Source organism: Mobula birostris, chromosome 8 (genome assembly GCF_030028105.1).
Source record: "Mobula birostris isolate sMobBir1 chromosome 8, sMobBir1.hap1, whole genome shotgun sequence".
Taxonomy (NCBI): domain Eukaryota; kingdom Metazoa; phylum Chordata; class Chondrichthyes; order Myliobatiformes; family Myliobatidae; genus Mobula; species Mobula birostris.
Genome location: NC_092377.1, coordinates 126,030,882 through 126,044,317, shown reverse-complemented (window position 1 = coordinate 126,044,317; position 13,436 = coordinate 126,030,882). Strand labels below are relative to the sequence as shown.

The window sequence follows — 13,436 nt, the reverse complement described above, 5'->3', positions numbered from 1 at the left end:
GAGAGAAAGAGAGGAGGGGGAGAGGGGGAAGAGGGGAAAGAGAGGAGATTGGAGGGATGGGGAGAGGAGGGAGGAAGGTGGAAAAGGGGAAGAGAGGGGGGAGAGAAGGGGAGAGAGAGTGGGAGAGATGGGGGAGACAGGGAGGACTGCAGGAGAGGTAGGGAGGGAGAGTGCCAGAGAGGAGGGCAGAGTGGGAGGAGAGGAGGGAGGGGGAGAGAGGGGAGAGGGGGTTCTAATGGGGGAGGGAGTGTGTTGAGGAGGGGGAGAGGGCACAGAGGGAGGAGCAGGGGAGGAGAAAGAGGGGGAGATGAGGGAGTGATGGGCAGAGATTTAGGGGGGTGAGCGGTGAATGGAGAGTAGGTGTTGAAGGGGGAAGAGGGAAAGCAGAGAGAAGGGGGAGAAGTGATGAAGGAGGCCAAGGGGAGAGAAAGGGAGCAGGGAGAGAGGTGAGGGAGAGAGGAGAGAGAAGGCAAGGAGAGGAGGAGGAGGAGGAGGCAGGGTGAGGAGATGGGAGAGAGTAAGGGGAGAGAGGAGAGACAGAAGGAAGGAGAGGGGAAAGAGGAAAGTGGAGGGACAGGTGGAGAGTGAGGGTAGAAAAGAGAGAGAGAGGGGAGGAAGGTTGAAAGGGAATGGGGAGAGAAGCAGAGAGGGAGTGGGAGAGAGGGTGGAGAGGGGTGAGGGCAGAAAGAGGGGCAGAGGGGTAGATAGGGTGGAAAGGGGAGAGATTGAGGAAGAAGGAAGGGGTGGGAGGGGAAAGGGGAAAGATAGGGGAGGTGGAGTGATGGTGGAGATGGTGGAAGAAGGGGAGAGAGGGCAGAGAAGGGGGATTTTAGGGGGAAAGAGAGGGGAATGGGAGGGAGTGATGGGCACAGTGTTAGGAGATGGGAGAGAGGAAGAGATAGAGAGGAAAAAGGGTGAAGGCATGAAGTGGAGAAGGGGAGCAGAGAAAGCAGGGAGAGGGGAGAGAGAATGCAAGGAGAGGGGGAGGGGAGAGGGGAGACAGAATGGTTCGGGGGTGTAGAGAGAGGGGGATCAAGTGAGGGGGAGTGACAGCAGGGAGAGGGGTGAGAGGGAGAGAGTGGGGGTCAGGGAGGGTTTGAGAGGGGAGAGGGGGAAAGAGGGAAGAGTGGAGGGACAGGGAGAGGGAGTGGAGAGTGGGGGAGGATGGTAGAAAGGGGAAACAGGGGCAAAGAAGGGGAAGGGAGAGAGGGAGAGTGGGAGAGAGAAGTGGGAGGAAGGTGGAAAGGGGAGAGATGGGGAAAAGAATGGGAGAGCAGTGGAGAGAGAATGGGGGATGGGGAGAGAGGGAGGAGGGGGGAAGGTGGAAGGGGAGAGAGTGGGAGAGAGTGGGAGAGAGTGGGAGAGAGGGAGGAGAGGGGGTGAGAGGGGAGGGCGGAGGTAAGGAGAGTAGGGGGAGAGGGGGAGGGGAGTGGGGTAGAGGGGTGGAAATGAGGGAGGGGGGAGTTTGATAGAAGGGAATGGGAGAGAGGGTAGGGGGTATGGGGCAAGATGCGGGAGGGGTGAGAGAGGTTAACAGTGGAAGAGGGGGAAGATAAGGGGAGATGAGGGAGTGATGGGGAGATATTTTGGGGGTTGAAGGGGAGCAGAGAAGTGGGGAGAAGGGGGATTAAAGGGGAAAGAGAGAGCCGGCGTGAGAGGTGAGGGAGAGAGGGGAGAGAGTGAAGGTAGAGAGACGGGTAGAGAGAAGGGGAGAGAGCAGAGGAGAGTGTGGGAGAGAGGGGGGAGACAGAGGGAAAGAGGAGAGTGCAGGGACAGGAGAGAGTGAAGGGAGAGAGGTGAAAAGGGAACAGGGAGAGGAGGGAAGGGAGAGGGGGAGAGAGTGAGGAGAAGGGGAGGGGAGAGATTGGGGGAGAGAGGGGTTAGAGTGTGGGGGAGAGGCAGGGAGAGAGACAGGGAGGGAGGGGGGAGAGGGGAGGGGGAGGGGGAGCAGGAGAGGGGAGAGGGAAGGGAGAGAGGGGAGGGGGAGGGGAGAGGGGAGAGTGGAGGGTGGAGAGGGGAGGGGGAGAGGGGAGAGGGCAGAGGGGGAGGGGGAGAGGGGAGAGGGGAGGGGGAGCAGGAGAGGGGAGAGGGGGGTGAAAGAAGAGGAGAAGGGAGAGGTGAGGAGAGAGGTTAGGGGAGAGCAGAGGACAGAGAAGAGGGGAGAGGGGTGAGTGCAGAGTGGACATGAAAGTTGGAGATGGTGGAAGGGGGGCAGGGATTGGGTAGAGAGGGAGAGGGAGAGGGAGGGGTTGGGTTGAGACTAGGGAAAGGGGAGAGGGAGAAGGGGAGTGGGAGGTGTGGGAAGGGGAGGGTAGGGCTGGGGAGGGGGAGAGAGTGGGGAGAGAGGGCTGAGAGAGGGGTGAGAGTGGGGAGAGAGAAAAGGCAGGGAGAGAGGGGAATGTGGGAGTGGTTTGGGGCGAGTGGAGGTGGTTTGGGGAGTGAAGGAAGGGGGAGAGATTAGAGAGAAAAGAGGAGGTTGAAATCAGAGGGAGAGAGGAGGGATTGTGTATGGAGTAGGAGGAGGAACATTCAAGTGGAGATAGTGGGAGGGGAGAAGGAGGGGTAGGTTGGAGGGAAACAAGGTGGAAGAAGGGAAGGGAGAATGAGGGAAATGAGAGGAAGGAGGGTGAGTGGATGGAGAATGAGTGGGAATCACTCTCAGGATCAGACACAGAGAGAAACTCACTGCACACTATTCTATTACACAATCCGGAGGTTGGACAGAGTAAAAATCTCTCCACTGCGTACAATCACACACTCCAGGGATTAGACACAGTGAAGCTTCCTCCAGATCATCCCATCAAAAATTCACAGGATCAGACAGAGAGTGAACAGTCCCATCATGCATTCCCGTGGTCAGACACAGAGAGCAAAGAGCCGCACTGTCCAATCACACTCTCCCGTGTTCAGACAGTCCCAACACATACCGTCCAAGTTGCATGCCATCTTAGACAATGTCTCCCATTCACTACATAATGTACTGGTTGGGCACAGGAGTACATTCAGCCAGAGACTCATTCCACCGAGATGTAACACAGAGCGTCATAGGAAGTCATTCCTGCCTGTGGCCATCAAACTTTACAACTCCTCCCTTGGAGGGTCAGACACCCTGAGCCAATAGGCTGGTCCTGGACTTATTTCCTGGCGTAATTTTATATATTACTATTTAACTATTTATGGTTTTATTACTATTTATTATTTATGGTGCAACTGTAACGAAAACCAATTTCCCCCAGGATCAATAAAGTATGACTATGACTATGACTATGCCTGGGGAAGACACAGAGTGAAACTCCCTCCACACCACCTCATCACACACTCTCGGAAATTGACACAAAGTGAAACTCTCTCCACTCCATCCCATTACACACACCCAGGATCAGAAACAGAGTGAAAATCCACACACACCATTCCATCACACATTCCCAGGGTCAGACACGCAGTAAAACTCCCTCCACACCATCTCATCACACACTCCCTAGGTCTGACACAGAGTGAAATTCCCTGCACACTGTGTCACAACACACACTCTCAGGGTTGGATGGAGTGAATCTCCCTCCTCACCATCCCATCACACATTCTCGGAGTCAGACACAGAGTGAAGCTCCATCCTCACCCTCTATCACACACACACAGACACAGAGAAAAATTCATTCCACACAGTCCAATCATACATTCTCGTGATCAAACACAGAGTAAAATTCACTCCACACTGTCCCATTATACACTCTATAAGTCAGACACAGAGTGAAAGTCCCTCCACTCCATGCCATCACACACTCTCAAGATTAGACACAGAATGAAGCTCCCTCCAGATCATCCTATCAAAATTTCCCAGGATCAGACCAGAGAGAATCTCCCACCACACAGTCCCATCATGAACCCCTGTGGTCAGACACAAAGTGAAGCTCCCTCCACACCGTCCAATCACACACACACCCAGTGTCAGACACAGAGTTAAAATCCTTTCACACTGTCCCATCACACACTCATAGTGCAGGCACAAATCCAAACTTCCTCCATATCATCCCATCGCACAACCCCAGGATCAGACACAGAGTGAAGTTCCCTCCATACTGAGAGAAATTCAATTCATGAAGTATAATCACATACTCTCGGGATCAGACACTGAGTGAAACAAACTCCACTCTATCCCATTACACACTCCAGAAGTCAGACACAGAGCGAAGCTCCCTTCACACAGTCCCATCACACACACCTGGGGTCAGACACAGAGTGAAGCTCCCTCCACACTGTGCCATCACACACTCTCAACATCAGGCACAGAATGCAGCTCCCTCCACACAGTCCCATCACACCACAATCCCAAGGTCAGACACAGAGTGAAGCTCCCTCCACACTGTGTCCCTTGACACATTCCTGGGGACTGACACACAGAGGAACTCACTCCACACAGTCTAATCATACAATCTCAGCATCAGACAGAATGAAACTCAATTCACACTGTCCTATTATACACTCTAGGGGGTCAGACACAGAGTGCAATATGCTCCACATCATCCCATCACACAATCCCAGGGTCAGGCACAGAGTGAAGTTCCCTCCACTCTGTGTCTCATCAGACACTCCTGGGGACAGACACAGAGAGAATTTAATTCCATGCAGTCCAATCACAGACTCCTGGGATCAGACCCTGAGTGAAACTCACTCCACACTGTTCCATTATACACTCCGAGGTTAGACACAGAGTGAAGCTCTCTCCACATTGTCCCATCAACAATTCCCAGGATCAGACACAGAGTGAAGCTCTCTCCACACTGTCCCACCACACAATCCTGGGGTCAGACATAGAGTTAAGCTCCATACACAGTAGCCCATCACTCACTCCCGAGGTCAGACACAGTGTGAAGCTCCTTCATCACTGTCCCATCACACACTCAAAGGGTCAGGCACAAACGCAAGCTCCCTCCTCACCATCTCATCTCACAATCCCAGGGTCAGGCACAGAGTGAAGCTCCCTCCACACGGTGTCACATCAGACACTCCTAGGACAGACAGAGAGAAATTCATTCCACACAGTCCAATCACAAACTCTCGGGATCGGATACAGAGTGAAACTCCTTCCATACTGTGTCTGAGCAGACACTGAGAGAAACTCATTCAACACAATCCAATCACACACTCTAGGTATCAGACAGTGAAATTTACCCCACACTGTTCCATTACACCCTCTGAGGATCAGAAACAGAGTGAAGCTCCCTCTGCTCTGTTCCATCACACACGCCCGGGTTGAGACAGGGAGTGAGACTCCCTCCACATTGTCCCATCACACACTCCCAAGTGAAACACAGAGTGAAACTCTCTCCAGACTCCAGATTCCCTCTTTGTCAAACTGGAAAACCCAGCCCTGAACAGAGGGGGTGGCCTTCGACACCACCCATCAGCAATTTACAATGCACTCCTAACATCTGTATTCTGGCATAACCACAACAGTTTAAACCGCCATTCATGCAAAGATAAGATTAATAACCCTTTCATTACCTCTACGACCAGCATGTTATTGTTATCCCTTTTAACAACTAACAGAGTTTAGTCACCGGAAATTTATCCACCAAGGATTAGAATTGAAGATTCCTCTCAGATGAGGGGTGACACTTCTTGCAGACAACAAATAAAGTCCAATTTTTTGATTTACCACTGCTTGATATGCAAAGGTTGTTAAAACCGCGGACGGTGTCCTGTTTCGGTCAGTGTGGATTAAACGCAGGGTGCAATGCGTTCTGCCTTCCGGACTGACTCTAGAAGATTGCACAGAGGCCATGGAGGATTTGGTTGGCGTTGGCAGTAGGCCGGCCTCTGAGAAGGAGCGGGGTAAGGTGGTGTTTTACGTGAGGACCGAGGAGTTGTTGCATCAAGCTCTCTGCAGAAGGCTGAGAATGGGGAATGTTCTTCCCACAGTTGGATCTAGCAACAGCGGATCATCCTTGGACTCAATCCCTTCATCCCTAATGAGATCCTCCTTCCCCACTTTACCCGCTTGGGTCAAGTAAGATCTGAGATCACTGCCATTAGGCACAAGATCAAGTGCCACACCCTCTGCGACATTATCTCTTTCCAGCAACGTGTTCATGCAGCTGGCACAGGAGGAGGACATTGAGGGTCGATTTACTGTGTGAATTGAAGGGGAAACCTACCAGCTGTACTGGAGTTCAGAGCACCCATGGTGCCACACGTGTGGGGAAGTGGGGCAGTTTCAGAGGATGTGTCCCAACTCCAGCCCAGAGAGTCCATCTCAAGCACCAGTGCCCCAGCTGCCTCTGCCCCAGCTCATGCCCCTGCCCTTATCCACCATCTGTTTCTGCCCCTGTGGGTTTGGGTGGGGGAACTTGAGGCTACATGCAGGGAGGATGCAGCAGGGGATGGGGAGGAGACTCCGCAAGGCAGGAGGGTGAAGACAAAATCCAAACACAATAGGAAGAAGGTCATTGAGAACGCAGAGCTCACGTCTGCCCTGTGTCCTGTACCACAGAACCTGCTTGCTCTGAAGTTCAGCTGGAGGCTTAGGGAAGTGTGTTGGTGGACGGGAAGATGGAAGCAGAGAGTGCCGCTGTATTGGGGACCCCTGTTCCGGGTGCATTTCCAGCCTGAAGAGGAGAAGGAGCTCTTCTCCTAACAGGGTAGAGATTGTAGACGTGGGAGAGTCACCAGAGGGGGAGGGAATCCAGGTGGGTCCCTAGATGTAGCATCGAGCCCTGTGGTGTGTGGAGTGTGTCTGTAGGAAGCTGTTGTTAAAGGTGGTGTTGCCCCTGATCTGGCAACTGAAAAAGCCCCTGTGCCCTCCACTGTGGACTTATCAGATAGAGCCTCTCTCAAGGCGAGTACACTGGATAATGATGGTGAAGCAGCGGCCAGCCCCTCTCACTCTCAGGATCAGGCTCCAGGTGGACCCTGAGAACTGGAGTTGTCAGGGAACACTTGGGTCTGTCTCCTGAGGAGAGAGATGTACTCTCTATGCTGACCCCATTAACCCATCGTTCACAGGGAATTCCTGGGGATGATCCCTCCTCTGGTGTTCCTGGGAGTAGGGCTGAGGTGAAGGTGGAGTTGACAGGTATAAACAATATACCCACTGCACAGTTAGGTTAGAAGTGCTCCCATCTGTTAGTACACACAGGGAGGAAGATACAGGGGCTGGTGCAGAGGGAGAATCATTTGACAGTGAACAATGGACATCCTCATCTATCCTGAGAAGTGCCCGTTGATACCCACTGAGGTGAACAGAGAGTTTATTCTCATCTCTGTGAAGCATCAGCCGAAACTAGCCTCCCTACTCTGGTCTAGCATGCTGGAAAGGGAAGGGGAAGAGGAGTTCTGTGTCTGGATGACCTGGTGAGAGACGTTAGGGTGGGGATCGAACCACACGTTCAAGGGATGGCAGGTCACAGGGTGGAACTGGCATCACTCGAGTCCAGCAGCCAATGAGTATTCTTGCTGTTTTTGGAAAGAGTAGGGTAGAGAGTGGCTCCACTCTCACGGGAAGGGAATTGGTCAAGAGGCCGAGTGTACTCCCGATATGGCCAATGGCAATGGCAATTGTCTTGGCCCAGTGTTGAGACAGGTGATCCATCCTGACCAGTTTTAAACAGCTCCGGGCTGGTCCATTCAGGACAACGTCCATCTAGTCCGGGACCTGACTGGGTCCCCAGCAGTGTATCTCTCTCATGACCACAAGAGGATATTTGAGCAGGTAAACCAGTTTCCTGGTGGGCACTCTACAGGCATTTGGGTTCTGACCACACTTAGTAGCCCGGATTCATCTCCTATAATCTGCTGCAGGGTGCCTTGTCAAGGTCCATGGATCATTGACAGCGCCCAAACCCCTTCGAAGCGTGAAACGTCAGGGGTGCAGTGTTCTCTCGAATCTGTGATGACCAGTGTGATGAAAAATCTTGTTCTGTGCAATTTTTTGCCCAGTGAAAACATGTGCCTACTGAATTTTTCAGTGGAAGTAAACCTGAAGCCAATCTAAGGATAATAAACTACCGAATGCAGTTTGTTGTTCATTGTTTTAAAAAAAATAAAATAATACACATAAATGAGACTTATTTCTCATACAGTAAATGGCAGCAAGTGATCATATCAATCTTGTCACATGTTATTAAAGTTGTTTGAAATGGTCATTAAAATGAACCAGCAGTTCTTTTGCGCTTCACACCCTTTGCTTCCTTTGAATTCGACATAGTGAATCAATAATTTCTTCAATAAAAACAATATAAATAAGCCAGTTCTAAAATCTGCAGACAAATCATTGCAAACTTCACGTTGTCAACACCGTCCGCATCAAAAACTGGAAAAGGAAATGTGATTGTGTAGGATCGTGAAATATATTTAACATGCTGACGAGGTAGATGGTGACAACTTTTTGTGCGCAGTTTAAATTCGTTTGTGCGCTAGTAACAAAAGACGTGTGTGCGCACACCTTGGAGGGAACATTGCCGGAGTGCACCATGTCCGGCCAGTTGTACACCATCTATGTTGAGCCACTCCTGTGCCTTCTTTGGGCTCACCTCCCCATCGCCGGAGCTGTTTGTTGGCCCCCGGCCCCGGAATCTTATCCGGGAGCCGAACCCACACAACTTGAGCCGTCTCTCACTGACACCCACAACATCTGTTGTGTATCTGATGCTGTGTGTCTGTGATGCTACTGCAAGTAAGTTTTTCATTGCACCTCTGCACACCCAGTGGGTCTGACAATAAAACTGATCTTCATCCTCCCCCCTTTAAATGTGCAGGCACTTCAGTTGATCATCCTCCTGTGTGAGAGTTTGAGTGTTTGGCTGGTGGAAACTGTTGTCTTTCTGCCACCCCCCCACCCACCTACACACACACACACACACACACACACACACACACACACACACACACAGTCCCCAGAAACATGTACTCGGTATAATCCTGAGCCCCTCCCCAGGGGAATGAGTGAGTGCTACACTCCACATGCTCATGGGAAGGGGGAGAGGGGAGGAAATCCCGAATTTCCTAAGACCTTCTCTTTGGTCATGGTTTCCACACACCATGTGGAGAACTATGGTACACACACACACACACACACACACACACACACACACACACACACACACACACACACCACACAGACCACACCACACATACAGAGCCGGACATACTTTGACAAGGGGTTAGGGGATATTGCAAGGGTTCAGGTACAGAGTAGGAACAGTGTTTAGGGCATGGCTTAGAGTGAAGGTAGGGAATATGACTTAGTACAAGGAATTAGGGGTTTTGGCAAGGCCTCGGGTTACGGCAGGGGCAGGGATCAGGAGTCCTGAGGGAGCTTGGGATAAAGCATGGCTTCCGGATTAAAACAGTAGATAAGGATTAGATTTTAGGGCTGGGGTTATGGGTAAGGAAGGTGTTAGGACGCAGGTGAGGGTTATGGGTTAGGGCAGGAAACAGGGGTTAGAAATTAGGTCAAGGTGCAGGGGTCAGGGTTTAGGGCAGGGGTTAAGGGGTAGGGCAATGGCAGAGGTTAAAGGTTAGGGCAGGGGTTTGGGAGTTTAGCATTAGTCAAAAGTTTAGAGGTTACAACCAGGTTTGGGCTTGAGGAGAGAGGGATGAAGGTTTGAACACGGGCCAGGCGGCTGTTTGGATGACGGTGAAAGCTTTATCAAAAGGTAAATACTTACACTGAACTTTTAAGCGTTTGGGTTCAGAATCCTGATCTCCAATCACATTCCCAGCTCTGCAGTAATAGGCACAGGAATCATCCTCGGCTGAGACCCGGATCTGAAGCTCATGCGTGGATCCTTCGAGTCTCATCCCCATCCCAGAACACACCTTCTTCCACTGGTAGGTGTCTGCAGGTGGATTCCCGACACTCTCACATCGTAACGTAACCTGTGATCCCTCGACCACAGAGTCACTGGACAGGATTTTCACATCTTCGGGTTTATCTGTGGCGTGTTTAAGAGTAAAAATCCCTGCAGTTATTCCAAATGGTAAGGGGAACTGCAAATCTTGGGTAAATATTCAAAAAACCAACAATCGCCAATGAGAATAAGAAATAGATGGAGATAACTTTCTGTAACAAAATGTCATAAGGTTATTGTGAAAGAGGGAGTACAAAGAAAACAAAATATTGGTCACATCAGGTGGGTGTCCAGGAATCTCTTTGCAAAGGGAGGGGTACAGGAGAGACCTAATGTGGGAGCCAAAGGGGAGGAAAGGATTGGGGAGGGAGAGCTGTGGAGTTGGTCAGCAAGGGAGCTATGTAGAGAGAGTCAGAGAGGGTCAGAGAGGGTGAAGGAGGGAACGTGGAGCTGAGGAACAGGCCGCTGTAAGTTTGGCTGCCAATGGCAGAATGATGGGAGGGGGTGTAGGGGTCAGAAAGGGTTACAGTGATGGGGAGGTGTGTGGGGGTCTGTTGTTGGGTTGAATTGTGAATATCTCTGGTGAAATGTCAGTTATGAAGTACTGGAGTCAGAATTAATTTTGGGAAGAGTTTAAATCAGACACCTCTCTCAAACAGCATCTTCTTCTCTCAATTCCTTCGTCTCCGCTGCATCTGCTCTCAGGATGAGGTTTTTTTATTCCAGAACGACGGACATGTCCTCCTTTTTCAAAGAAAGAGGCTTCCCTTCTTCCACCATCGATGCTACCCTCAACCACATCTCTTCCATTTCACACATGTCTGTTCTCATCTCATCCCCGTCACCCCACCAGGGATAGGGTTTATCTTGTCCTCATCTACCACCCCACCAGCCTCTGTGTCCAGCACATAATTCTCTGAACCTCCGTCATCTCCAACAGGACCCCATGACCAATCACATCTTTCCCTCTCCCCTATTTTCTGCTTTCTGCAGGGATCGCTCCCTCACGTCCATTCATCCCTCCCCACTGATCTCCCTCCTGGCACTTATCCTTGCAAGCAGAACAAATGCTATACCTGCTCCTACACCTCCTCCCTCGTTCAGGGCCCCAAACAGACACTTCACCTGTGAGTCTTCTGGGGTCATATACTGTGTCCTGTGCTCCCGGTGTGGTCTCCTGTATATTGGTGAGACCCAACATAGATTGGGAGACTCCTTCGCCAAGCACCTATGCCCCATCTGCCAGAAGATGTACGATCTCTCAGTGGCCACCAATTTTAATTCCATTTCTTATTCACATTCTGATATGTCAATCCATGGTCACCTCTGCTGTCGTGATGAGGCCACACTCAGGTTGAAGGAACAACACCTTATATTCCATCTGGGCAGCCTCCAACCTGATGGCATGATCATTGATTTCTTGAAGTTCCAGCAATGCCCCCCCTCCTCTTCATTATTCCCCATCCCCTTTTCCCTCTCTCACCATCTCTCCTTGCCTGCCCATCGCCTCCTCCTGGTGTTCTTCCCCACTTTTCTTTCTTCCCTGGCCTTCTGCCCTCTCCTATTACATTCCCCCTTCTCCAGCCCTATATCTCTATCACCAATCAGCTTCCCAGCTCTTCACTTCATCCCTCCCCACTTCAGGTTTCACCTATCACCTTGTGGTTCTCATTCCCCTACCCACACCTTTTAACTGTACCCCTCATCTCTTTATTTCCAGTCCTACTGAAGGGTTTTGTCCCGAAACATCGACTGTTCTCCTTTCCATAGATGCTGCCTGGCCTGCTGAGTTCCGTCAGCAATTTGCTCGTGTTGCCCTGGGTTTCCAGCATCTGCAGAATTTCTCTTGTGTGTGTTTGTGTCAAGTTGTCATGGAATCAGATTGTGTGTGTGAGGTAACAGGATAGAACAGTGTCACTACTCACACTCCACATTGAGGTGTTTCGGTGGAGACTCCTGATCACCAATGGAATTCTTCACTGTGCAGTAAAAGTCACAGGAGGCATCCCCCATTTTAACATAAAATACGTATTTTTTATCATTTCCCCTCGGATTTGATGACCGAGAGCCACACACCTTCCTCCAGCTGTAGTACTGCGGTGCTGGGTTGGCATCAGATTCACACCACAGTGTGATGGACTGAGCAACAGGAGCACCAGCGGGAGATGTGATTCTCACGTTGGTGGGAGCATCTACAGAAAGAAACTCCGTTCAGATAAATTAGACACCCGAATCCTACTACAAAACGCTGAGACGAGGAAGCATTTGGGCCGAATATCAACTCAGCGTGGGTAAAAGTAACGGGCGATAGAAACCTGTGTAACACACTCCGGGGTCAGACACAGAGTGAAGCTCCCTCCATACTGTCCCCTCACGCACCCCCGGGGTCAGACACAGTGTGAAGCTCCCTACACACTGCCCCATCACACACTCCCTGGGTCAGACACAGAGTGAAGCTTCCTCCACACTGTCCAATCACACCCTCCCGGGGTCAGACACAGAGAGAAGCTCCCTCCCGACTGTCCCATCACACATCCCCGGGGTCAGACATAGAGTGAAGCTCCCTCCACACTGTCCCATCACACCCCCCCCCCCGGGGTCAGACACAGAGTGAAGCTCCCTGCACACTGTCCCATCACACACCCCCGGGGTCAGACACAGAGTGAAGCTCCCTCCACACTGTCCCATCACACACTCCCTGGGTCAGACACAGAGTGAAGCTCCCTCCACGCTGTCCCATCACACACTCCCTGGGTCAGACACAGAGTGAAGCTCCCTCCACACTGTCCCATCACAGACTCCTGGGTTCAGACGCAGTATGGAGCTTTTCTGATGGAGCTGGGAGAAACCATAAGAAAACCGTTAGATAAAGTTTTCCTGCGGTATCAGATAAGGTCCCGCAGGACTCCTGAACTTCTCAGTGAGTAACTGTTCCACTGTGGGAACTTCTGGAGTTTATCTGCCTGTTTGGACTGTATTTGTTGGCGGCTGCTAACTGCGCAGTCTCTCGCAGCAGCGGCTGGCATATTGCCAGAGCTGTTGCTACAGCAAAGCCACGGAGAAAGAAATTGTTCGTTTTCGAACTAATATCCGAACGAATCTGCCGCAACCCCCGTCTCGTCATGCATCTCGGTCGGCGTGAATGAAGAAGTGTTTCCTGGGCATCTTGACCTTTTGAGGCCGGGGGGGGGGGATTTTTGGGGACCGACGGAGTTTTTCCCGGAGTTGGAATTCGCTAACGTTTTGTGAAAAGGACCACCGGGCCAACTTCGAAGATTACGTTCCATCGTCCTCTCGCAGTCCAAACAGCAAAGGACGGCGACAGTTTGTCATGGGACCCCACAACCTCGAGGCGACTGGATCTGCGGACGCAGCAGGATTTGGGTGAGCTGCGAGAAGTTCCAAACATTCCAGCAAGGGACACCAGTCGCTTTTTTTGTGTCTTTATCAGCGGACATAGCCGCTTACAGTGTTTCAGGATATATGACGTGTTGTATTTGGACTGTATTCCCAGCATACCAGATAGATCACCAGGGAGTAGTGGACCCCCCCCCCCCCCCCCGAGGAACAATGCAAAGGCTGTTGTCT

General features: G+C 51.4%; 1 protein-coding gene across 5 annotated transcripts in view; it reads right to left on the bottom strand.

The window, feature by feature from the left end:
• The window catches only part of LOC140201668 (B-cell receptor CD22-like), a 66,998-nt gene that overhangs the window by 14,056 nt on the left and 39,506 nt on the right, over positions 1 to 13,436 (bottom strand). For 3 of the 5 annotated variants that reach the window (XM_072266139.1, XM_072266142.1, XM_072266140.1), the window contains one exon: positions 9,666 to 9,932. In XM_072266139.1, coding sequence (XP_072122240.1) covers positions 9,666 to 9,932 — 267 coding nt within the window. Of the gene's footprint in view, positions 1 to 9,665; positions 9,933 to 11,924; positions 12,041 to 13,436 lie in introns of those variants that run through there. The other 2 variants (XM_072266144.1, XM_072266143.1) reach the window with 2 other exon arrangements.